The sequence below is a fragment of the Antedon bifida genome, chromosome 5, assembly GCF_963402885.1.
Source record: "Antedon bifida chromosome 5, ecAntBifi1.1, whole genome shotgun sequence".
Lineage (NCBI taxonomy): Eukaryota > Metazoa > Echinodermata > Crinoidea > Comatulida > Antedonidae > Antedon > Antedon bifida.
In genome coordinates this window covers 21,044,529-21,071,950 of record NC_136230.1, presented here as the reverse complement: position 1 = coordinate 21,071,950, position 27,422 = coordinate 21,044,529, and the positions used below count along the sequence as shown (strand labels likewise).

The window sequence follows — 27,422 nt, the reverse complement described above, 5'->3', positions numbered from 1 at the left end:
TCAATGTTCATCAGATTCTACCTGTTCCGATATAATCAAATACATAACGTAGATATGCATACACATTTTTTATACACATAAACATAATATTCAATTTTGCAAGAGCCAATCCATCCCATTTTAAGGCGCGGAGCAGTAGACATTACCAGTTCGTCTTGTACAAATATAATTATTATGTATACCTTATCGGGCGGGCGGGATACAAATTGTTGTAGTCATTTTAGAGGGCGTGATTATATTTGTTTTTATCATATCGTCGTAACTGGGCTGCTGGATTGAATTCGCTCTTTTACAGGTTTGTCACGAGAGAAGAAACATAACATAGGCCCTACTAGTACTATTACTAAATCTAGCATAAACAAAACTAGGCCTAAATAATTAGTGTTAAGCAAACATCAATACAATTAAAATGGCAGCACCAGAAATAAAGTATACGCAGGTAAGTTAGCACCGTGTGATGACTTTAAAAGTGTCAATAAAGTAGTACAGACAGTAGGTAGCCCTGACCATGATGGAGAAATAAGTTAACTTAACTTATTTCTCCATGCCCTGACTGATGTGATATAATTATTAGTTATCCGCTTGGTAGAGCGGATAACTCCTTGTTATTGTATGGGATCAATATTTTTGGTTATCCGCAACTTAGTTGCAGGATAACCCATGTGATTGTAAATATCTTTTTTTTCATCTTCTTCTTTAGTTATCCGCATTCAGCGGATAACTCCTTGGAACTGTCCTGTTTCATCTTTTTTTTTTCTGTATTCTTCTTTCTTTCCGTCATTTTTGTGCAGAGCGTATCTCTTAAACGTGTACAGTTAACATTTCATAACTTTGTCAACATATGGGCATTCACGTGAAGTTGTGCACCTCTTATTGTGAATGACGTCAGAGTTGCGCAACGTGACTTACGCGCGTTTTTACGTTTTTCGCGTATTTAACATAGATCGAAAACCATATAACAATTTCAAATGAAACTTAGCAAAAGTTTAATTTATATCATGCGCTAACTTTCTGTGGACAAAAAATGACATATTTCACACAAAGTTACGCGCGCACGGGCGTTTAAAATTTCAAAATGCGAAAAATCAATTACTAATCAACTTTCTACGCGTTTCATGTCATTTTAAGCATGTCAAAAATTCCCAGGCGCGCGCAATTTTTTTACGCATGCATGCGCACGTAGCGCAAAAAACTTTTTTTTTCGCGTGATTTATGTTTTTCCAGCCTTTTCTAGTAATTTTACAAACTTTTAAACAATTTCGACTTAAATTCACGTCATACGGCCACGTAGAATTGGATAATTTTCGCGAGTTTTTGATGAAAAAGTTAAAAAATTTGTCAAAATTTGTCAAAATTATACCTTTTTTTAAACAGTCGTAATTTCTAAACTGGACGGTCAACTTTTTGTGGATGACATATTCTTGAAGTTGATGAGTTGTAGATATCGGATCATGTATTAATATGGTTAATCGGACATTGTGACATCATCGTATGGCCACGCGAATATAAAATTTAGGATTTTTGTATCTTTCGTCATAGCTCATCACATTTAATAGAGCGCATCTCTACTTATCCGTTTTCCATTTTCACCCCGATTTTGATAGTGTCTAGGTCAATCAACTATCTTTCGCATGAGTTAAAAATATTTTAATTTTTATTACGTCATTATGTCTAAAAACGTCAATAACGTGGGTCACTTATTTTCATCTTTACAGTAAATTTCAATCTGTTATAGCTCGTCAGAATAAAAAGTGATAATCATGATTAAAACGTTTCCTGGAAGCTATTGGATTGTAGATACGAATTCATGTGAACATTTTTCCAATCCGACGTTGTGACGTCATTACATGGCCAGTTTAATAAAAAAAGTTGTATTTTCATATTTTGCGTCATAGTTCATCACATTTAAAAGAGCGCGCATCTATATTTTACGTATCCAAATTTCTTCTTCACGTTAACATGTTGTTGCTGAGATAATATCCTTCCGAAATTGCTATCTTAGTTTTTCATTTTGATACCGTCGCCATGTTAAAAATTGGAATAAATGGTGGGTCCCGTAATTTCACCTATTCTACACTGTATGTAATATATGTATAAAGATTTTACTGGTTATACTGACTGTAATGGAATGGTATAGCCCAAATCATTTATTTCCTACCTATTTCTATAATGTAGCAGGCCAAATAAGACTAGGTTCTGATTGGTTATTTTACTATTCGTGTAAAAACTACTCACTAATTTTTGGTAAACAACTTATCCAGGGACCTAGTAGGTCTCTGGCACTCTTCGTTTTGATATAAGGTAATAAATGCCATGATCTTTTTCTGTGTGCAATATTCCAACGTATGACGTGCGCGTGGCGCTTGTCGTGCGGATAACTAACTCGTCAAAGTGACGAGTTACATGTCTAGTTAGTTATCCGCATTCAGCGGATAACTCCTTGTAACTGTCCTTTCTTTCTTTCTGTCATTTTTGTGCAGAGCGTATCTCTAAAATGTGCAAAGTTAACATTTCATAACTTTGTCAACATATGCGCATTCACGTGAAGTTGTGCACCCAATATTTTCTAATGACGTCAGAGATGCGCAACGTGACTTACGCGCGTTTTTATGAATTTCGCGTATTTAACATAGATCGATAACCATATAACAATTTAAATTAAAACTTAACAAAAGTTTAAGTTATATCTTGCGGTAACTGACTGTGTAAAAAAAATGGCATGTTTCACACGAAGTTACGCGCGCACGCGCGTTTAAAATTTTAAAACGCGAAAAATTAATTTCTAATCAACTTTCTACGCGTTTCATGTCATTTTGAGCAGGTAAAAAATTCACACGCGCGCGCATTTTTTTACGCGCGTGGTGCGCACGTATCGTTGAAAACAATTTTTTTCGCGTGATTTATGTTTTTCCAGCCTTTTCTAGTGATTTTACCAACTTTTAAACGATTTCGACTTAAAATTACGTCATACGGGCACGTCGAATTGGATAATTTACGTGCATTTTTGATGAAAAAGTTCAAAAAATCGTCAAAATTTGTCAAAATTATGCCCTTTTTTAAACAGTCATAGTTCCTAAACTAAACGGTGAAAGTTATTTTTATTGCACATTCTGGAAGTTGATGAGTTGTAGATTTTGGATCATGCATTAATATGGCTAACCAGACATTGTGACGTCACCGTATGGCCACGCGAATATAAAATATAGGATTTTTGTATCTTTCATCATAGCGCATGACATTTAATAGAGCGCATCTCCAATTATCTGTTTTCCAATTTTACCCCGATTTTTATATTATCTAGGTCAATCAACTATTTTCCGCATGAGTTAAAAATATTTTAATTTTTATGACGTCATCATGTCTAAAAATGTAAATAACGTGGGTCACTTATTTTCATCTTTACAGGAAATTTCAATCTGTTATAGCTCGTCAGAATAAAACGTGATAATCATGATTAAAACGTTTTCTGGAAGCTATTGGATTGTAGATACGAATTCATGTAAACATTTTGCCAATCGGACGTTGTGACGTCATCATATGGCCAGTTGAATAAAAAAAGTCGTATTTTCATATTTTGCGTAATAGTTCATTACATTTAAAAGGGCGCGCATCTATATTTTACGTATTCAAATTTCTTCTACACGTTAACATGTGGTTGCTGAGATAATTTCCTTCCGAAATTGCTATCTTAGTGTTTCATTTTGATACCGTCGCCATGTTAAAAATAGGAATAAACGGGGGGGTCCCGTAATTTCACCTATTCTACACTGTAACATGTATACAGATTATACCGTCTGCACTGTATATACTATATGACACAAAATTAACAGAATTCAGCACTAACAGCATATGATATTCTTCAGTTCAGGTCATAATGCCATAATCTTTTTCCGTGTGCAAAATTCCAACGTATGACGTGCGCGTGGCGTTTGTCGTGCGGATAACTAACTCGTCAAAGTGACGAGTTTCATGTCTAGTTAGTTATCCGCTTAGTAGCGGATAACTCCTTGTAATCGTCCTGTTTCATCATCTTTTTTTTTTTTTTTTTAGTTATCCGCTTAGTAGCGGATAACTCCTTGTTATTGTAGTGGATCAATATTTTTTTTTTTCTGTATTATTCTTATTTCTTTCCCGTTTTTTTGTGGCTCACGTATCTCTAAAATGTGTAAACATAACATTTCATAACTTTTACAACATGTGGGCATTTACGTGAAGTTGTGCACCTCCTATTTTGAGTGACGTCAGAGTTGCGCAACGTGACTTACGCGCGATTTTATGATTTTTAATGTTTGATCATAGCTTAAAAACCAAGCGTAATTTTTTTTTGACCCTTTATGAAAATTTAAGTCATATCAAAAGCAAACTTTTAGTTAACTAAAAATGGCGTGTTTTACAAGAAGTTACGCGCGCACGCGCATTTAAAATTTTAAAATGCGCAAAATTAATTTCTAATCAACTTTTTACGCCATTCATGACATTTTGCGCATGTCAAAATTTCCCGCGTGCGCGAACAATTTTACGCGTGCAGTGCGCACGCAGCATGAAAATCAGGTTTTTTTCTATTAAATTGTGATTTTCCAGCCTTTCCTAGTCATTTTTTAAAAGATTGACATCATTTCAAATTAAAATGACGTCATACGTACACGTTGATTTAGACCATTTGCATGCGTTTTAGTTGCAAAAGTTACAAAATATTGTCAAAATTATGCCTATTTTGAATCTATTATAGCTCCTCAGGATCAACCGTTACCCCCGAGTTTTTTAACTTAATATGTAAGCAGATATGTTGTAGATATGAATTCATGCAGAATTTTTTCCTTACGGATGTTGTGACGTCATCGTATGGCCACACAAATGTAAAAAATAGGATTTCTGTCTCTTTCGTTATTGCTCATAACATTCAATGGAGCGCATCACGCTTATCCGTCTTCCATTTTCTCCGAGATTTTAATATTATTTAGGTCAATCAACTATCTTTCGCATGAGTTAAAAATATTTTGATTTTTATAACGTCATCATGCCTAAAAATTTAAATTACGTGGGTCATTAATTTTATCTTTACAGTAAATTTTAATCTGTTATAGCTCGTAAGAATAAAATGTGATAATCACGATTAAAACGTTTTCTGGAAGCTATTGGATTGTAGATACGAATTCATGTGAACATTTTGCCAATCAGATGTAGGGACGTCATCATATGGCCAGTTGAATAAAAAAAGTCGTATTTTCATATTTTGCGTCATAGTTCATCACATTTAAAAGAGCGCGCATCTATATTTTACGTATCCAAATTTCTTCTACACGCTAATATGTTGTTGCTGAGATAATATCCTTCCGAAATTGTTATTTTAGTGTTTCATTTTGATACCGTCGCCATGTTAAAAAATGGAATAAATGGCGGGTCCCGTAATTTCACCTATTCTACACTGTATGTAATATGTATACAGATTATACTGTTTATACTGTATATACTATATGACACAAAATTGACAGAATTCAGCACTAACAACATATCATATTCTTCAGATCAGGTCATAATGCCATAATCTTTTTCTGTGTGCAAAATTCCAACGTATGACGTGCACGTGGCGTTTGTCGTGCGGATAACTAACTCGTCAAAGTGACGAGTTTCATGTCTAGTTTTTTTTTCTGTATTCTTCTTTCTTTCTGTCATTTTTGTGCAGAGCGTATCTTTAAAACGTGTTAACATAACATTTCATAACTTTGTCAACATGTGAGCGTTCACGTGAAGTTGTGCACCTGCTATTGTGAATGACGTCAGAGTTGCGCAACATGACTTTCGCGCGTTTTTACGAATTTCGCGTATTTAACGTAGATCAAAAACCATATAACAATTGAAATTGAAACTTAACAAAAGTTTAAGTTATATCTTGCGCTAACTGACTGTAAAAAAAAAATGGCATGTTTCACACGAAGTTACGCGCGCACGCGCGTTTAAAATTTTATAATGCGAAAAATTAATTTCTAATCAACTTTCTGCGCGTTTCATGTCATTTTGAGCATGTAAAAAATTCCCACATGCGCGCATTTTTTTACGCGCGCGGTGCGCACGTAGCGTTGAAAACAATTTTTTTCACGTGATTTATGTCTTTCCAGCCTTTTCTAGTAATTTTACCAATTTTTGAACAATTTCGACTTAAAATTACGTCATACGGGCACGTTGAATTGGATAACTTACGTGTGTTTTTGATGAAAAAGTTACAAAAATCGTCAAAATTTGTCAAAATTATGCCTTTTTTAAAACAGTCGTAGTTCCTAAACTAAACGGTTAAAGTTATTTATATTGCATATTCTGGAAGGTGATGAGTTTTAGATATCGGATCATGCATTAATATGGCTAACCGGACATTGTGACGTCATCGTATGGCCACCCAAATATAAAATATAGGATTTTGTATCTTTCGTCACAGCGCATCACATTTAATAGAGCGCATCTCCACTTGCCCGTTTTCCATTTTCACCCCGATTTTTATTTTTTCTAGGTCAATGAACTATCTATCGCATGGGTTAAAAATAATTTAATTTTTATGACGTCATCATGTCTAAAAATGTAAATAACATGGGTCACTTATTTTCATCTTTATAGTAACTTTCAATCTGTTATAGCTCATCAGAATAAAAAGTGATAATCATTATTAAAATGTTTTCTGGAAACATTGGATTGTAGATACGAATTCATGTGAACATTTTGCCAATCAGATGTTGTGACGTCATCATATGGCCAGTTGAATATAAAAAGTCGTATTTTCATATTTTGCGTCATAGTTCATCACATTTAAAAGAGCGCGCATCTATATTTTACGTATTCAATTTTCTTCTACACGTTAATACGTTGTTGCTAAGATAATTTCCTTCCGAAATTGCTATCTTAGTGTTTCATTTTAATACCGTCGCCATGTTAAAAATTGGAATAAATGGCGGGTCCCGTAATTTCACCTAGATTACACTGTATGTAATATGTATACAGATTACACTGTATATACTATATATGAATCAAAATAATAGAATTCAGCAATAACAACATATCATAGTCTTCAGTTCAGGTCATAATGCCATAATCTTTTTCCGTGTGCAATATTCCAACGTATGGCGTGCATGTGGCGTTTGTCGTGCGGATAACTAACTCGTCAAAGTGACGAGTTTCATGTCTAGTTGTTATTCTTCTTTCTTTCCCGGATTTTTGTGCGTCGCATATCCCCTATTGCTTGTGAATATATCTTTTGTATAACTTTGTCATTATATGGACATTTACCTGAAGTTGTGCACCTCCATATTTTTAATGACGTTAGAGTCGCGCAGCGTAAGTTACGCGCGATTTTATGAATTTCAATGATTGATCATAGATTATAAACCAAAAGTCATTTTGTTTTGACACTTAGTGAAAATTTAAGTCATATCAAGGGCAAACTTTCTATGGATTAAAAATGACATGTTTCACAAGAAGTTACGCGCGCACGCGCATTTAAAATTTAAAAATGCGCAAAATTAATTTCTAATCAACTTTCTACGCTGATCATGACAATTTAAACATGTCAAAAATTCCCACGCGCGCGAAAAAAATTACGCGTAAGGTGCGCACGGAGCATGGAAATCATGTGTTTTTTTCTTGAATTATGATTTTACAGCCTTTCTTAGTCATTTTAAAAAAGATTTACATCATTTCAAATTAAAATGACGTCATACGAACACGTTGATTTAGACCATTTGCGCGCGTTTTAGTTGCAAAAGTGACAAAATTTTGTCAAAATTAAGCCTATTTTTAATCTATTATAGCTCCTCAGGATCATCCACGACCCCCAATTTTTTTAATTTAATATGTAAGCAGATATGTTGTAGATATGAATTCATGCAGAACCTTTACCACTCGGATGTTATGACGTCATCGTATGGCCACACGAATGTAAAATATAGGATGTTTTACTCTTTCGTTATTGCTTATCATATTAAATAGAGCGCATCTCACTTTTACGTGCCCAAAATTCTTCAAATTTGATTTAATGTAATTATTTAGATAATTATCTTCTAAAATTGTTATCTTTATATGTCAATTTCATGACGTCATCGTGTTAATAATTGGATTTAAAAGATGGGTCTCATAATTTTGTCTATGCTACACTGTATATAACATACAGTTTATTCTGTAAAATACTGTAATATGATGTATGCTACATAATAGGTACAATTCAGCACTGTAAACATATTTATTTCATGTCATAGGATGGCATAATAATTGTCGAGGTTCATATGGTTAAGTATGTGCATGTTGCGTTTGCGCGGATAACCCGAACTCGTCAAAGTGACGAGTTCAAATCTAGTTTTTCTGTATTATTCTTGGATCCTTCCTTCCTTTTTGTGAGTCGCGTTTCTCTAAAATGTGTAAACATAACATTTCATAACTTTGACAACATATGGGCATTTACGTGAAGTTGTGCACCTCCTATTTTTGAATGACGTCATAGTTGCGCAACGTGACTTACGCGCAATTTTATGAATTTCAATGATTGATTATAGATTAAAAACCAAAAGTCATTTAGTATTGACACTTTGACAAAATTTAAGTCATATCAGGGGCAAACTTTCTACGGATTAAAAATGGCATGTTTCACAAGAAGTTACGCGCGCACGCGCATTTAAAATTTCAAAATGCGCAAAATTAATTTCTAATCAACTTTTTATGCGTTTCTTGTCATTTTGAGCATGTCAAAAATTCCCACGGGCGCGCAATTTTTTACGCACGCGGTGCGCACGTAGCGTTAAAAACATATTTTTTTCTCTTGAATTATATTTTTCAAGTCTTTCCTAGTAATTTTGAAAACAATTTAGACCTTTTCCAGTTTAAATAACGCCATACGAACACGTTGAATTAGACAATTCGTGCGCGTTTTTTATGAAAAAGCTTAAAAAATCGTCAAAATTATGTCTTTTTTTAAACAGTCATAGTTTCTAAAGTAAACCGTGAACCGTTTATTTTTATTACAAAATCTAGAAGTTGATGAGTTGTAGATATCGGATCATGCATCGATAAGGCTAAAAAAACATTGTGACGTCATCGTATGGCCACACGAATGTAAAATATAGGATTTTTGTCTCTTTCGTTATTGCTCATCACATTCAATGGAGCGCATCACGCTTATCTGTATTCCTTTTTCGCCTAAATTTATATATTGTGTAGGTCAATCAACTTTCTTTAGCATGAGATAAAAATATTTTAATTTTTATGACGTCATCATGCCTAAAAATTTTAATTACGTGGGTCATTAATTTCATCTTTACAGTAAATTTTAATCTGTAATAGCTCGTAAGAATAAAATGTGATAATCACGATTAAAACGTTTTCTGGAAGCTATTGGATTGTAGATACGAATTCATGTAAACATTTTGCCAATCGGATGTTGTGACGTCATCATATGGCCAGTTGAATAAAAAAAGTCGTATTTTCATATTTTGCGTAATAGTTCATCACATTTAAAAGGGTGCGCATCTATATTTTACGTATTCAAATTTCTTCTACACGTTAATATGTTGTTCCTGAGATAATTTCCTCCAGAAATTGCTATTTAAGTGTTTCATTTTGATACCGTCGCCATGTTAAAAATTGGAATAAATGGCGGGTCCCGTAATTTCACCTATTCTACACTGTATGTAATATGTATACAGATTATACTCTTTGCATGTATATACTATATGACACAAATTGACAGAATTCAGCACTAACAGCATATCATATTCTTCAGTTCTTGTCATAATGCCATAATCTTTATCTGTGTGCAATATTCCAACGTATGACGTGCACGTGGCGTTTGTCGTTGTGCGGATAACTAACTCGTCAAAGTGACGAGTTTCATGTCTAGTATGCTTTGGTATTGTTCTACTAAACACCGAATTCGATCCAACTCAGCCCTAAAGTCAAGTCGATGTCCTCATGAAGAAGATTCCGGTTTAAATCCTTTTCAAATATAGTTCAAATATTAATAACAGGCCCGTAGCCAGGGGGGGTTTTTATGGTTCGGGCGAACCCCCCCTTTACAGCGAACCCCCCTTAACCGACTGCGAACCCCCATCCCCGACATGCCCAATACCTCACCCTCATCTCAAAATCGTCCAAATACGTGCCCCACAGTACAAAAAGTTGTTCGTAAATTGAAAAATTCGTAAACTCGTTCGGAATAACTCATACAGTACCTTCTTCCCTGTATGAGCGTACTTCGAGCCGCGATACGTGTCTGTAAATTTCTAAGAGTTGCAAATGAATTGCCGATTTTAACCTGAAAAATAAATGTTTGGTCCCTGCATGTAACATGATATTGACGCGTCTCACAGCGAGCTGAGGCACGAACGATTCGTACAAAGGACACCGCCAGACAACTGCGTACCAATTGTTTAGATCACTGGCAGTCAGGCAGCATGCATAAAGTATAGGCTATAGCCTTCCGACATACATCAGTATTTATGTGTGGCTATGAAGTATAATGTATTTTTTTTCTAGACCACCAGCCGATACGTACTCAAAATAATGTATCAATATCACCTATTTAAATTGGCATATTTAATTTCCTCAACAAATTGCTGTATATAAATATTATAGATAGAGCTATAATAAGAATTGCATTTGCCTTCACCCAGTGTGCTTTTTTCGGGGCTTCTCCTAGACGTACGTTCGCATTGAACTTGAACGCAAAACAAAATACAGTACAGAGTAAATGATCAACAATCGGCGGTTCCGCACAGAGCACGCGCATCTAACATACGGTAACAAATGTATTCGTTTAAATAGTCCACGAGTCCAAGTACGATCGTTTTGCTCATTGGTAGCATGCTGCATGAGAGTGTCTTTTCCGGCCATCTAGGGGTGTCATTTAACAAAATTCGCTTCGCCTCAGGCCCCAACCCAGTGGGTGGGGAGGGGGGGGGGGGGATGGGGGTGACCCAAATACTTAGTGTCCGAACCCCCCTTGACAGATCCTAGCTACGGCCCTGAATAACCTTACAATAGGCCATTATTGGACAAAATGTGTCATTGGACTCTATAGAAACATGTATGACACTAAAAATAATTTCATATGTACAATATTTTTAAAGTTATGCAATTTTATGTAGTGTAAAGATCAAAGGTCAATAATGTTAGAATCGGCCATTTTTTGCAAAAACATGCGATTAGACTGGATATAAATGTGTAGTTTTTGAACAATTTAAGCTCTAATTTGTATATCTCCGATTAGTGGTTGCTGAGATATGATAAATCAAGGTCAAAGGTCAATAATGTTAGAAATAGCACTTCCATTAATTTTTGGACAAACTTTTTCATTAAAGTGAATATAAATACATATATTCTAATGATTTTGACACCATAATTAAGTGTTCTGTGACTAGTGGTTTCCAAGATACAGAGTATGTTATTAAAAATGGCCGCCTACTTCCCGTCGAAAAATGTCTTAATGTTGATAAATGTGTTCAGTAGGGTCTAAATAAGACATTTCATAAAAAAAACCTTTTCTTGTGCAATTAGTTTGATTTAAAAATCTAAATCCAATGGACTAATATAATAATATATAATGGACTATATAAAGTTGTTTCCACAATTTAGCGCGTAGTTAAATTACACGCACAGTAAAATAGCCAATCAGAACTTAGTCTTATTAGGCCTTCTACATTATAGTGTAGGAAATAAATGATTTGGGCTATACCAAATTTCGTTACAATATAAATACTGACATGCATCACATACAGATTTATATTTTTGTTTTGATTAGTGCAATAAAATATGCCGTGAACAAAAAATGGAAGAACCGTCTAGTTTTCAGCAAGAATACAGAGTCTGCCAAAAAAGGGCAATAAAATTCAGCAACAAGGCATTGTAAGCTTATCTCTAGATGACTTATTACTGCTGTTACCAGGCTAGAGTAGAGCCTCAAACTAGCCTAGACGCACCTAGATAAAGAAAGTGTGTGAACTATATTTGGTACATTGTTTTCTCAAATTACAGAGAAACAGAAAATACAGGAGGAAAGAAGTTATGTTAATAATGTTAAACTTCAAATTGACTTGTTTTATCTGATGATAATTGTAATAAAAGTTTTATCGTATCGTATGTATGCATGACTGTGCCATAAAATTTCATTTCAATCTATCACACGATTTTAGAAAGCAGTTACACAGTGATAAACCAGTATAAATATTTGCACATATTGGGACATCAATTATTGTTTTAACCTAGAATGTTTGTCTAATACTTCATATTTTGCATCATCATGTATTTACCCATGTCTGATATATTATTAACTTATATTGTTATTTGACCCTCAAAATTTAAGCTTTACCTTGTAAGAGGCCAGAATTAAATACTGAATTGAATTAGGTGATAATGATGCACAATCGCCTGCACAGTGTTGTGTATTTCATGTCTCCTGTCCAAACAGTTAGATTGGGGTTTGCAATGGATGGGTGGGCTACTTATATAGTATATCAACATTGGAAATATCAATAAAATATAACCTTCCTGTCATTTGATTAGATGATGAGGGTCACATGGCATTCAATAGCCAGTATTATATAACACCTAAATAAATAATTGATGTAGGCCTTGGCTAGGCCTACCTTTTATTTGATTTAAATGACAGGAATCTATTTAGATGTTATAAAAAAAATAATGAATGTTTCATATTCGTGTAATGGTACAAATAATGACATTTGTTGAATGATGAAAGGTTATATATCAACTCGCCTCGTTGAAATATAATCTTTCATTATTCACCTCATGCCATTATTTGTACCATTACACTCATAAACATTCATTATTTGTATATTATAACACACCTGATTGTATTCTTGCAATTTGATTGGTCAATTACACATCATGTGTCATTTAGAATTAGCCCTATCTAATGAAAAAGTGATAATGCACGCTCAGCTTTCTGTAAACATTTTGAGAATTTGTGCCACGCGACGTTGTTGCCCGTAGTCTATAAAGGTTCTAATCTGCGTCTTAAAGTTGATTTTATGTTCACAAGAATAAGGATAACCAATGAAAATGTTTTTATATTTGTGCACAAATGAAAATTATTTGTACCATGGTACAAATAATTTTCTTGGTAAATTATGAAATTTTATTTACACTTCAAATTGAATTTCATCTTTCACCTCACAAAATTATTTGTACCATCGCACTCATAAATATTCATTATTTTTATATTATGAGATCTGGTAGTTCAAACACCTTAAAAATGTATATTAACAAACATTTGCGTGGTCTAAAAGTGGGACGTTTCGTACCACAAAAGGGCTGGAACATCCCACTAAAAATGGGCAGAATCATGCTAGGTCAAGTTGTCTGGACCGAAATTGTCACAGGTTCCTATCTTTTATAGCTTTAAGACAAAATTACTGCCCAGTGGGAATAAGCCATAATTTTCAACTCGTCTAAGCACCCAGACAGTAAATTTTAAATATTTTTTTTGCTTTTGGTAGTTGTTCATTAACAATGAATATGTGAACTCTGTGAGTGGGAAGACATTTCCAACCATCAATGCAACAAATGGACAGAAGATCTGTGATGTCCAAGAAGGGGATAAAGTAAGCTCCTAAACTTAACTTCATGGTTTTTAAATCCAGGATATTATTATTTCTATCTATTGTTTATAATGCCACTTTTTTGACAGTAGAAGCAAAGCCATTTTCTAGAATGAGCAGACAATGATTGGCTATCAAATCTTTTTTTTATTTATTAATCTGTTCTTTTGCAAAGAATGTTTCATTGTTATGCTCTACAGTAACAAACAACTTTCTTATAATTCTTTTTAGGTTGATGTTGACAAAGCTGTGGTTGCTGCACGTGAGGCAATGAAAGTTGGGTCTACTTGGCGCCGGATGGATGCATCACAGCGAGGACGACTTATGAATAAATTTGCAGATCTTGTTGAAAGAGACGTGGAATACTTAGCTGTTAGTTAACTTTTTCTTAAAATCATAAGTCATGTTGTTATAGGTTTTTTTAATGACACAGCAACTTTTCTAATTCTACCTGGCAGCTCCGATTGTCAACGTATGACTGGAACCACTTCACATGCACCAGAAACAGTCCCTAAGCCATTAATATATAGAATTTTTAGCCTGACATATGACTAGCCACACAATATAAGTATAATGTAACAATCAGATGTAATCTTATCTATCTACAGTATGAAATAATTCACATTTAGTTTAGAATTCATAAAATACTTAAGAATTTGTGTTTCTACTTCTTTTAAAATCCCATACTAAATCTTTTTTTCATAAATAAAATGTCCTTAATGTTTATGATTTGCCTTTTAGTATTTTCCATTTACATCAGTCTTTGTTACCCTCTCAAATTGCTTCACTATTTTCTAAACCTCTTCACAGTCACAACACGACGTCTGCCCAAACCTACATTCCTACTTTTTACCACCTCAAATCTTAGACGTCATTCCATCTTATGGTCCCAAATCTTGGAATTTACTTATACAAACCATCAATTTCTAGTTTTAAACACAACCTTAAAAATGCCCTGATCTCTGTATATGGCAACTAGAATTTTTTTTATTTTATTCTTTTACCTATATTTATTAAATAAACGAATCTACTTGTATTTGATTTTCGACCATGACGACCACACAGCCTACCAATTACAGTTGAGAGTACTATGCAGAAATGCATTCTCATCTTAATATATAACAATATCACTTGGTTATTCATTTTCACAGTACTGCAACGGCTTGTTTCTGCTGCATTATGAAAAATCGTTTATTTCAAAATAGAATTAAAAATATAATTTTTATAAAGTTTTACTCAATTTGTGCTCCCAAATAACTGTTTAAATTAATGAGTTGTCATCAACAAATTGTTCTCTACCTAAAATTCAATGAGCTAAGGCAGTAAAACAATGACTCAATGTCAATTGCTGTCTAAACATTCTAATAGTTTAATACCCAATTGATAGGCTAAATTTTAACTGATTATTGGAAATTGTTTCTGTTTCTGCCAAGAAATTGGGGGTAAGCTAATCACACGGTTATTAATCAGCAGAAACTGGTCCCAAGACAACATTTATAGAAATTTATCAATATTTCAGAGTTATTTTTTTTAATTTTAGAGGTTGGAAACACTTGATAATGGAAAACCACTGAATATCAGTCTAGCTGGTGATGTCCCTGGAGTTTCGAAAACAATGCGTTATTTTGCTGGATGGGCTGACAAAGTCTGTGGGAAAACCATACCTGTAGGTAAGTTAGAATGGCATGGAGTGATTAGGAAAATACTGTAAAGATACAAATATTACATTTAGTGATATCAATATCATAATTCACATTGCATTGTGAATAATCAAGTGTGCGCATCAGAAACTGGTATCGCACGTATACATATACATGTTGAATAAATAGAAAAGATACGAATTCGTCCCATTGAGGTAAGCTCCATTTAAAAATCTTAAAAAATTGTGGATGATGTCACTTTGTGAATTAACTCCTATCCCTCCCTGTTACAAAGTTTTTTTGGCGATAACTTTTGAAATCTATCTATCTATTTTGTTATTCATGTACTATTGCAAAAATGTATTTTAGTAGAATTTTTTTTTTAAATATAAAATAATATTATGACAATTTATAATCTCTAAATCAACATTTTGACAAGACTGAACTATATGCAGTGTGACATTGAAAATTACTCTAAAATATACTGTAACGTATGCTTGTTTTTAAAAGATGGTGACAATTTTTGCTACACACGTCGTGAACCAGTAGGTGTATGTGGAGCTATCATTCCATGGAACTTTCCATTGCTTATGTTCGCATGGAAAGTTGCACCAGCTCTTTGCTGTGGTAATGCAATTATTCTAAAACCAGCAGAGCAGACTCCACTCACAGCTATCTACCTTGGCTCTTTATTCAAAGAGGTAAGGATAAGGTTTGTTAATTGCAAAATAACGACGCACATGCATGTTAAACTTTACAAATCGTGCACCCAAAGTATAAAATTTAATATATATGATATATTTTTATTTGCATATGTAAGGAAAAATAGCTCCAGCTCCGATATTTGTGCCAAAATAGATTTTATTGGCTAACTTTCTTATTGTTGAGTTGCTGAATTAAAAAAAGTTTTTTCGCCCACCCTTTTAGCCGCCATTTTGAATTTCAAAATGGCCGACATTTCACACTAAACTTTGTCATCCATGGAATCATCGGAAAGGGAATGTAATATTGATCATTTTAGCCAATTACATCCATATAAAAAAATGCATAGTTACATAGTTATTTAACAATAAAATAAGTTGCGTGACCACGGTTTATCTTATTGGTTTAACAATTCATTCAAATGTTGGAAACATTTATCTGATTATAATAACAATTTCAGTGTGTAAACATACTTTAGTATAAGTTAAGTTTAACTATCAAGATCCTCGATATGCCCGATTTTCGCATTGCAAGTAAAAAATAAGATCAAATGACCATTGCTTTGCAGGTAAATTAGGTGCGAAGCAAAATTGTTGTGTGATCTTGGAGCTAACTTTGGAAAGTAATCTAGATTTGTCTTTTCTGCTAATTAATGTAGTTTTCTTTCTGATAGATATAACTATCCAGTGCAGTGGTGTCTATGTTGTTTTTTCAAAATTGGTTTTCTGCCAAAGTAGAAGAATTATGGCTATATATGCAAACAATTGTGTTTATTGCATGTTGTAAGCCTATATATATATATATATATATATATAAAGTAAATCGATAAAAAATTTGTTGCTTATTTTAATTAATTTATGTACACATTCTTTGTTTGTGTGACCATTAAGGCAGGATAGAAAACAGTTCATCTACTGTATATGATAATTAGTCGAATTAATCTTCCACGGTTTCAGATGATAACATAATTTACTGAATATACAATTAAATCGGTGGCATATGCTCATACTCATAAGAATACAAATACGAACAACAAACGGATACAATGATCATGCCCAGGAACAATAGAATAATAATAATGATTGAAAAGCCGATTTCGATCCTCTACCGGATTGTGGTCGAAGTCGATCGCACTTCACTTTTTTTTTAAAAAACCAACTGCATTTTTTATAAATATAACTGAGAAATGCAGTAAATGTAACAAAATTAAAATACAAATTTAAAAAAGGGAAATCAATAATTGAAAAAAAAAATTCAGTAAATTCTTGAGGAGTTTGATATTGACTGTGTAATTTGTGTGTCGCAACACTTGTGTTTGGCGATAAATAAACAAATGTCATCTACTGGGACTTGAACCTGCGAAGATTAGTCCACATCATCACGAGACTACTCTTTACACGCCGCGCCACGTAACTTGCTTGAAGAAATAAATCAACTAAACATGACGAAAGGCTGTTGATTGGTCAATACTCACAGTAATAACCTGGTACGCGGAGCGCGCTGAACATCCGGTGATTCGGCAAATTATTATTTATTTATTCAAAAATATTTTTTCTGTGTTACTAACCTTCAACTTATTTTGAGCAATTGATGAATGAATTTCCTTTTGGGCAAATAAAATGAACTATGAACTATATAACGCAGTAGTACTCTTGTTGGTAGTGACCAAGCTTTATACTTAACATCAACAATTATGAAAACAGTGGCCGTCGATCTAATAGGCCTAGAGTTATGGACCAAAACAGACAGAGAATAGACTTATCCTGTTGTAGCTGCACCTAACATGTAAAGTTCTGAACCATAATATTTGTTTGTTTTTAGGCTGGTTTTCCACCAGGTGTTGTAAACATAATCCCAGGATATGGGCCAACTGCTGGTGCTGCTATTGCTGAACATATGGAAATTGACAAAGTAGCTTTTACAGGTTCAACAGAGGTACATGAATATATTAATTACCTAAGATATACAGTAGTTAACTTCCCTAAGCCTAAAGCTTTAGGCCTACTGAGCTGCTAATAAGCAATGTAAAATATTCGAAAAGGGCCAATTTTATACCTCTTTGAAATATGAGAAACACAACCAGGATCACAATAGCTTTGATATAATTCAGGCTTGAAAAATGTTGAAATACACACCTACTGTAGGCCTACATAACCCTGAAATAACTCAATACTATTTAAGTCTGATTTTGTTTGTTTGTGAACACAATGATCAATCTTCTGTCACAATTCTTTATACATACACATCATTTAGAATTGCCATTCTGTATAGATATTTTTATTTTAAATGTTAGTCATATTAATAAACAATTTGTTTTTCTCCAAATTAAGGTTGGTAAACTTATTCAACAAGCTTCTGGAAAGAGCAACTTGAAAAGAGTGACATTGGAATTGGGAGGAAAGAGCCCACTTATTGTTTTAGCAGATAGTGATAGTAAGGGGTTTTACAGTTACCACTGACAGATTTATTTACACTCTTTGACAATTAAACATCATAAATTAAGTCTTCAAGAAATGTTTAAACATTTTTAAAAATCTCCCCCCCCCCCACCATATACATATACTATCACATTTTATGTGACAACAAATGTGATGTGCCCATATATGGACATAATGATGTCATATCAGTACCATATTGTGCATATCACTTCCAAATTTGGGCACATCACATTTTTTTTGTCACATACATTTTGATAATGTAGACAGTGTCACGTGGTACTTCGAGTCAGTAACAAAAGACACAACACGCCATCGGTATGCTTCCGATTTCTTTATTCTTGGATCTTCACCTTAGGAGCCCCCAAACTATAACCGTTAAAGTTTATGGCTTCCCAGCTCCTGAGGCTACCTACAATATAATCATCCCAATCATTGCTAGATAATAATTGGTACATATGAAATAACACAAAATAGCAATACTATATACACATAAATTACGATATATCTAACTACGAGCTACGACGTCCCTCGGATCGGCATAGTATATGGCCTGTCACAAATCCAGGCACTGTATATAGTTTAATAAGCAGAGTTGGAGGAGCAGAGTCTTCACATATGAAGTTGTCTCCAAATACGAAGAAGAAGAAGAAGAAGAGTAATACAATTTAAATAAATACTACTAGGACGTTGCTTACTGCTTCAGCAGCCACTTCGAACTTGCCCCTTACAAGTTCCTAGCCTGATCCTTGATCATAACAGCTACGGTAACTTCTTACTTCTCTCTACTTGGAGACCTGGGCACAACTCCAATTCTCATCAAGGCAACGCCCTACTACGTGGCATACTCTACTGGGTACCCCTTGCTTTGCATATTCATTTAAATAATTTTAATTAATTTGTCGCCCTCTAGCGGTCTAAAATCTTTAAATTACTGTATACGGTAAATAGAATAAAAATTTTAAAAATATAAAAACATTATCAACTGAGAGCTATAAGAGCTTTAAGCCCTTTTTTATGCATGCTCTAACTCGCAAACATGATTTTAAAAATGAGGTCATGTGACAACCTAAATAAGTTACAAACTGGCAAAATTCAGGCCAAGTAATGCACTGTACAGCTATGGCTTATTGTGTGCCTTGCAATATTGAAAAGAACCAGTCTTTCTTAAAAATTACAATTTTCTAAAGCATTTATAATATTTCTTTATTTTATTTTTGAACAGTTGATGTGGCTGTGAATTGGGCTCACCAAGCATTATTCTTTAACATGGGGCAGGTATGCACAGCAGGCTCAAGAACATTTGTACAAGAAGAAATGTATGATGAGTTTGTGAAAAAAGCCACCGATATAGCCAAGAAACGTGTAGTTGGCAATCCATTTGATGCTAGCACACAATCAGGACCACAGGTATAATAGTGTCCAGCTTGTACTGTAGAAATAGATATAATGAATAGATTTTAATTCATCTTTTTGACAAATTACAAGATATAAAATGATATAATCGGTACACAAAAATCTTATTATCCGCACAAACGCAACATGCAAGTATGTTAAAATATAAGCTCAACAAGTTGATGTTTGCCATCCTATGACCTAATGCATATATGTATTTAGTTTTTGATTCTGTGCTATTTATTCTTTGTTTTTATTGTGGTTTTTTTTTCTATCAAACAGTGATAAAGTCAAAAATTATATTCATACAAAAATGATAATTTAAATCTGTAGGTAGACAAAGAACAATTTGATAAGATCTTGGGAATGATTGAGAGTGGAAAGAAGGAAGGGGCAAAGCTTGAATGTGGTGGTGGCCGTAAAGGAGACCAGGGTTATTTTATTCAGCCCACTGTCTTCTCTAATGTTACTGATGATATGCGAATCGCACGTGAAGAGGTAAAACAATTTTGATTTGTATTCAAAAAATAAACTTGTAACATATTGAGATATTGAATTACTAGGTGAATAAATTTAGTTCAGCACAATATCTAGCAACAAGAATTTTTATCATATTGAAGTTTTTATAGACTGGTACTCGTTGTTCACGGAGTACCATACATAATATTGGAGTATAAATTATACTATATTTTATTTTCTCAGATTTTTGGACCTGTTCAACAAATAATAAAATTCAAGGATGTTGAGGAAGTTGTAGAGAGAGCTAACAGGACATTGTATGGTCTTGCTGCGGCGGTATTCACCAATGACATTAACAAGGCCATTATGGTGTCCAATCGTCTTCAAGCTGGCACAGTTTGGTATGCTATCTGTTGCACTTCTTCCTTTAATATAATTTGTAAGATTTTGTATGAATATTGCAACATCTGATACATTTTGCAACCAGGAAAAATAATTTCAAATCTTTAAACAATGATAAATACATTTAATAATTTTTCTTAAGATATTCAAAATGAAATAACAAATTTGTATTTGGTTATCGACATACAGGAAGGGTAAATGGTTTCAAATAAATTTAATCTCATAACAAAATAAGTTTTTAATATATTTTTGATAGGGTTAACCAGTATCACACTATAGATGTTGCTAGTCCTTTTGGCGGATATAAGATGTCTGGTTCTGGTCGTGAATTGTAAGTTGAAATGAAAACATAAAAATCATGTTGATAAGGTCTAAACAATTAGTTGTTGTCCTGGCTTTTTTGGTCTATTTTGTGAGATCCCTACCTGTATATATGCCGTTATTCCCAATATGGACACCCCTCGCCTGTTTCCCTGGGACTGGGCAGCATCTCTAGATTTAAAATATGCCTATTTTTTACATTACCATTTCCCCAGAGGACCATCATTGGCTACGGTTTCTCCTGGACGGGGAACTATACCAGTTCAGAGCCCTTCCGTTTGGCCTGTCCACTGACCCACAGGTCTTCACTCGGTCAAAGCACTGGGGGCAGTATTCCACTTGATGGGGGTAAGAATCTTCATGTACCTGGACGATTGGCTAAATCTCGCAAATTCGAAACAGGTCCTCGTAAACCACGTCAGCCTTGTATTGAAGATCACCGAAGCCACAGGTTTCATTTTCAGTTATCAAAAATCAGTTCTCAGTCCCCGCTGTTTCTTGGAGCCCGTCTAGATCAGATTCGGTCCCTGGCGTTCCCATCACAAGCTCGCATGGAGACCCGACGGGCAGTGATAAAACTCCTGTTGTCGCGACTGTCATCTCCAGCCCTGATTTGACTAAAAGTTCTGGGGTAGATTTAGTTCCAGACTGCCAACTTCACATGCGTCCGATGCAATTCCACCTCATTTATCATTTTCCCCATCAGAGATATTCTCATCCAATTCCGTCAATGCAAGTCACCGTCAACGCCTCCCTCGGTGGGGGCGGGCGGTCCTGCGCCCTCTGAGCAGGTAGCGAAAACCTGTACCATTTTGGAATCAGCCCTCCACATAAATGTCCTGGAACTTCTGGCAGTCTCAAATACTCTACACAGCCTGCTCCACTTATGTAACAGGGAGGCTGTCCTGGTGCTGTCCGACAGCGCCTTGGTGATATCTTACATCAACCGTCAGGGCTGAACACATTCCCCGGCCCTGTGTTTTTACATGGCAGCTCCTAAACTGGTGCCATCAGCAGGGGATCCACCTAAAAGCAATTCACATTTCCGGAAAACTCAACACGGTTGTCAATGCCCTCTCCCGTCGCAAGGGCTCTGTCTTTCCGACCGAGTGGATGTTATCGACAGCCATCGTCCAACAGGTCTTCAACACGTTTGGAATTATCGATGCTAATAAGAAAAAGGTTCAATATTCGACCTCCCGTGTGGTCTTTGCTTTCCCCGGTGGGACTTGAACTCGGTCATTGAGGCCCTCACAAAACCACCATACGAACGAACCCCTAGGTTCAGCATCTCAGCTCAATGTGTCTATTGAGACTGCGTTTCTAATAGCCGCAGCGTCATGTAAGCATAAAGGTTGAGATTCACACACTTTCCTTAGACCCTGGCCATATTCGGTTTGAGAACGACTGTGTTGGTCTCACTTTCCGAGCAGGGTTCTTAGCAAAGACACAAACGCTAAACCACTCTCCACCAACCATTTTTAATTTCTAAAATTTCCTTGCACTCGTCTGTGCGAGAAGCTTTGGTGCCCAGTGCGTGCGATACAAATGTATGTTAAAGATGTATTGTCCCTTTGACTAATTCCAAAAAAATAAAAAATAATAGATTTCGAAAAAGGTGGGTCATTTTGAAATATCATAATAGTTATTAACTATCACCAAAAATTTGTTGAAAAAAAAATCATTTAACTGAAATACAGACGTTTTTTTGTTTGTTTGTTCGATCAAAACATATCCCATAATGAAACGCGCTTATTTGGCTACTCTGTATGCATAATCATAAAACTTCCTCACGATCTGTGTGAAAATACCTTCTCAACCGTGACGAGTTGTAAACAATCCTAATTAGCATATGCATAATGCGTACTCATGGTTTGAAATCTTTGTTTACTTTCGCTCGCGACGATTTTCCAGACGAAATGTAACCAAATCAATTTACCTGTTAATTACGTAAACTTGTTGTTTTTGGCTCGAATGTTCGACTTAAAGTGAATAACTTTAATATTACTTTGATATGGCCAATTTAAATTTAGAATATTTTGACCTTCATTTTTTTGTGTTTCAAGGGACAATACATCTTTAATCGCACGCAACATTTACGAAACGGGACGTCACATCTGTTTGTGACCACAATAAAACCCCATGGCCCGCCTCTAAGGATACGATATCCTGTTGGGTGGTTTCCACCATCAAGTCAGCGTATGCATCTTCACGCTTGCCGCCCCCAGCTCAGGTGCGCGGCTCAGTGGCTTCGTGGCCGTTATTTCGTCGTGTGCCATTTGTGGATATCCATATTGGGAATAATGGCATATGTAGAGTCGATACAGGTAGGTATTTCACTCATAGACTACCAACACCACTATTGGTTTGTGTTTTTGTTACAAAACACATTTACACTTAGTGTAGGGCCTAGTTTACCTAATAGTCAGCTATTATATAACACTTAAATAGATTCCTGTCATTTGATTGGACAATTGTCAGTCACATGATAAAAATAAGTGCCCTATTTTTATGCAACGGCGCGACCCCTTAATTAAAGCATAAAACTAATTCATTATGCATGCTCTATTTTTTACGCGTTCTCTTACAAGAAGTTGTATTTACAGTAATTACTTTTGTGGAAGACCAGAACTACACGACCTTCCTAACAACGGCACTAGTGATCTCTGTTTGTTGTGGTATCACACAGCAGAGTTCATTCAACCCCCCTGTCTACGGGTCTTTATTAATTATATACAAATGCTGGTATTGATTGATTATTAAATGAATTCCTTGTTTCATTTCAGGGGTGAAGAAGGTCTTCATGAGTACTCGGAAATCAAAACAGTAAGTAATTAAGAATCCCTAAATAAAGTAATATTGATACTGATGGTTGTACTGATGTATAAAAAAAATGAATGTTTGAGTTGAATGGTGAGAATATTTATAATATAACGGATGAATTTGAGAAGAAATAGGTTTTTTAAAACTACTCATATCAAAAAACCTGTAAATTAAATCAAATTATGTTTTAAAATTACAAATCACAAATTATAACTCTTACAAATAATGCAATTTCAGTTTACTTGTTACTTTAAGACTGCCTCACCGGCTTTTGAAACTAGCACACTAGCAGGTCTGAAAATTATACTAAAAAGTGGTCCAGAATTGATACTGTGGTCCGGATTGCCTCCAAAATTTAATGGAGTGGTCCTTGACCACATATCTATCAGTATTTTCATTTTGGTACATATCTCGTAATTACTTTTTGAGTAATCTTGCTAACAAACAGACAAACAAACACATGCGATCGACTACATATACCTACATAAATTAGTGTTTATGCTAATGGTTGTACTGATGTAGGTATTAGCCCAATCCTAAATAAATTAGTGTTTATGCTATTGGTTGTACTGATGTAGGTATTAGCCCACTCTTAAATAAATTAGTGTTTATGCTATTGGTTGTACTGATGTAGGTATTAGCCCACTCCTAAATAAATTAGTGTTTATGCTATTGGTTGTACTGATGTAGGTATTAGCCCACTCCTAAATAAATTAGTGTTTATGCTATTGGTTGTACTGATGTAGGTATTAGCCCACTCCTAAATAAATTAGTGTTTATGCTAATGGTTGTACTGATGTAGGTATTAGCCCACTCTTAAATAAATTAGTGTTTATGCTATTGGTTGTACTGATGTAGGTATTAGCCCACTCCTAAATAAATTAGTGTTTATGCTATTGGTTGTACTGATGTAGGTATTAGCCCACTCCTAAATAAATTAGTGTTTATGCTAATGGTTGTACTGATGTAGGTATTAGCCCACTCCTAAATAAATTAGTGTTTATGCTATTGGTTGTACTGATGTAGGTATTAGCCCACTCCTAAATAAATTAGTGTTTATGCTAATGGTTGTACTGATGTAGGTATTAGCCCACTCCTAAATAAATTAGTGTTTATGGTAATGGTTGTACTGATGTAGGTATTAGCCCACTCCTAAATTAATTAGTGTTTATGCTATTGGTTGTACTGATGTAGGTATTAGCCCACTCCTAAATAAATTAGTGTTCCTGCTAATGGTTGTACTGATGTAGGTATTAGCCCACTCCTAAATAAATGAGTGTTTATGCTATTGGTTGTACTGATGTAGGTATTAGCCCACTCCTAAATAAATGAGTGTTTATGCTATTGGTTGTACTGATGTAGGTATTAGCCCACTCCTAAATAAATTAGTGTTTATGCTATTGGTTATACTGATGTAGGTATTAGCCCACTCCTAAATAAATTAGTGTTTATGCTATTGGTTGTACTGATGTAGGTATTAGCCCACTCCTAAATAAATTAGTGTTTATGCTATTGGTTGTACTGATGTAGGTATTAGCCCACTCCTAAATAAATTAGTGTTTATGCTAATGGTTGTACTGATGTAGGTATTAGCCCACTCCTAAATAAATGAGTGTTTATGCTATTGGTTGTACTGATGTAGGTATTAGCCCACTCCTAAATAAATTAGTGTTTATGCTAATGGTTGTACTGATGTAGGTATTAGCCCACTCTTAAATAAATTAGTGTTTATGCTATTGGTTGTACTGATGTAGGTATTAGCCCACTCCTAAATAAATTAGTGTTTATGCTAATGGTTGTACTGATGTAGGTATTAGCCTACTCCTAAATAAATGAATGTTTATGCTATTGGTTGTACTGATGTAGGTATTAGCCCACTCCTAAATAAATTAGTGTTTATGCTAATGGTTGTACTGATGTAGGTATTAGCCCACTCCTAAATAAATGAGTGTTTATGCTATTGGTTGTACTGATGTAGGTATTAGCCCACTCCTAAATAAATTAGTGTTTATGCTAATGGTTGTACTGATGTAGGTATTAGCCCACTCCTAAATAAATGAGTGTTTATGCTATTGGTTGTACTGATGTAGGTATTAGCCCACTCCTAAATAAATGAGTGTTTATGCTATTGGTTGTACTGATGTAGGTATTAGCCCACTCCTAAATAAATTAGTGTTTATGCTATTGGTTGTACTGATGTAGGTATTAGCCCACTCCTAAATAAATTAGTGTTTATGCTATTGGTTGTACTGATGTAGGTATTAGCCCACTCCTAAATAAATTAGTGTTTATGCTATTGGTTGTACTGATGTAGGTATTAGCCCACTCCTAAATAAATTAGTGTTTATGCTATTGGTTGTACTGATGTAGGTATTAGCCCACTCCTAAATAAATTAGTGTTTATGCTATTGGTTGTACTGATGTAGGTATTAGCCCACTCCTAAATAAATTAGTGTTTATGCTATTGGTTGTACTGATGTAGGTATTAGCCCACTCCTAAATAAATTAGTGTTTATGCTATTGGTTGTACTGATGTAGGTATTAGCCCACTCCTAAATAAATTAGTGTTTATGCTATTGGTTGTACTGATGTAGGTATTAGCCCACTCCTAAATAAATGAGTGTTTATGCTAATGGTTGATATGTACAAAAATGAATTTAAGAATTGATATCATAAGTAAACTGAATCAAAGTGGGTATTGAATGCCATTAACTACAGCTGGCATACAACTATGCAGTAATTGTTTTGTTTTATCTTGTTAATTTGATTAATCATGGTTTAATCTTTATTTTTATTACTTAGGTTATGATCAAGATACCAGAAAAGACCTGTTAAACATAATGGTAACAGTAATTATGTCAACACAAGATATATAAACATTTATTATTGATTTATTGCTAATAGTAATGAAATATTAGGGAGCTTTCGCACGTAAAAGTTAATTTTAACAGATGACGTCAACATACTACTCATTTGCATAACAGCATAGTTCAGCTAACAGTTAAACATGCTTGTTCGTTTTGATTGCGCTTTAATGCAAAGTGTAGAATGAAATGATGATCGCATAAATACTGTAAATCTTCTAATAGTAACCCACACTCTTATAGTAACCCCCCCCCCCCCCATCTTCTAATAGTAACCCACCTTATAAGTCAATCTATAATAATAACCCACTACTCTAATAGTAACCCATGGGGGTTACTATTAGAAGATGTACGGTACAGATCATGGAATTATTCCTTGGCCTATCGTACTTGGGTATAAATAGCATACTGAGATGAACAATTCTTATTGTTTGGCTTAATTACTTTAAATTTACCATTTTGTTACCAAATATAATGATTCATCCTTGTTTCTCCCTTGATTATATGATTTTTATACCTTGAGTTTTCAACTCAATTTCAACCATTAAACATATAGATGATTTTGTATAATTATCTAAATAATATGTGTATAATGCTGCATGAAGATTATTACCAATACAGTATTTTTGTTAATTAAATATACATAGAAAATGTTATATATTGTTTTATAAATAATTATATATTATATTATAAATATATATTATATTAATAATATGAATAAAGATGATCTTAAGTGCTTTTAATGAAATAAGCAAGAATCCTTCTTCTTATAGTTGTCTCTTTCTAACATAATTT

The 27,422-nt window shown here is 34.3% G+C and overlaps 1 protein-coding gene across 1 annotated transcript; it reads left to right on the top strand.

The window, feature by feature from the left end:
• Window positions 1-299: 299 nt before the first annotated feature.
• LOC144843140 (retinal dehydrogenase 2-like) lies at window positions 300-27,242 on the top strand. Its single transcript, XM_078699864.1, has 13 exons — window positions 300-439; window positions 13,485-13,589; window positions 13,818-13,958; window positions 15,127-15,256; window positions 15,737-15,927; window positions 17,750-17,863; window positions 18,259-18,361; window positions 19,589-19,773; window positions 20,092-20,256; window positions 20,461-20,618; window positions 20,876-20,950; window positions 23,727-23,766; window positions 26,566-27,242. Exons 1-13 carry the CDS (start codon window positions 410-412, stop codon window positions 26,596-26,598), a joined length of 1,470 nt encoding a protein of 489 aa, XP_078555990.1. The 5' UTR covers window positions 300-409; the 3' UTR covers window positions 26,599-27,242.
• The last annotated feature ends 180 nt before the right edge of the window (window positions 27,243-27,422 follow it).

Coding starts and splice junctions, on each gene's coding strand:
- LOC144843140 (XM_078699864.1), top strand. CDS start 410: ATGGCAGCACCAGAAATAAAGTATACGCAG. Junction 15,257..15,736: donor TGGGAAAACCATACCTGTAG/GTAAGTTAGAAT, acceptor TGTTTTTAAAAG/ATGGTGACAATTTTTGCTAC. Junction 15,928..17,749: donor TTGGCTCTTTATTCAAAGAG/GTAAGGATAAGG, acceptor GTTTGTTTTTAG/GCTGGTTTTCCACCAGGTGT.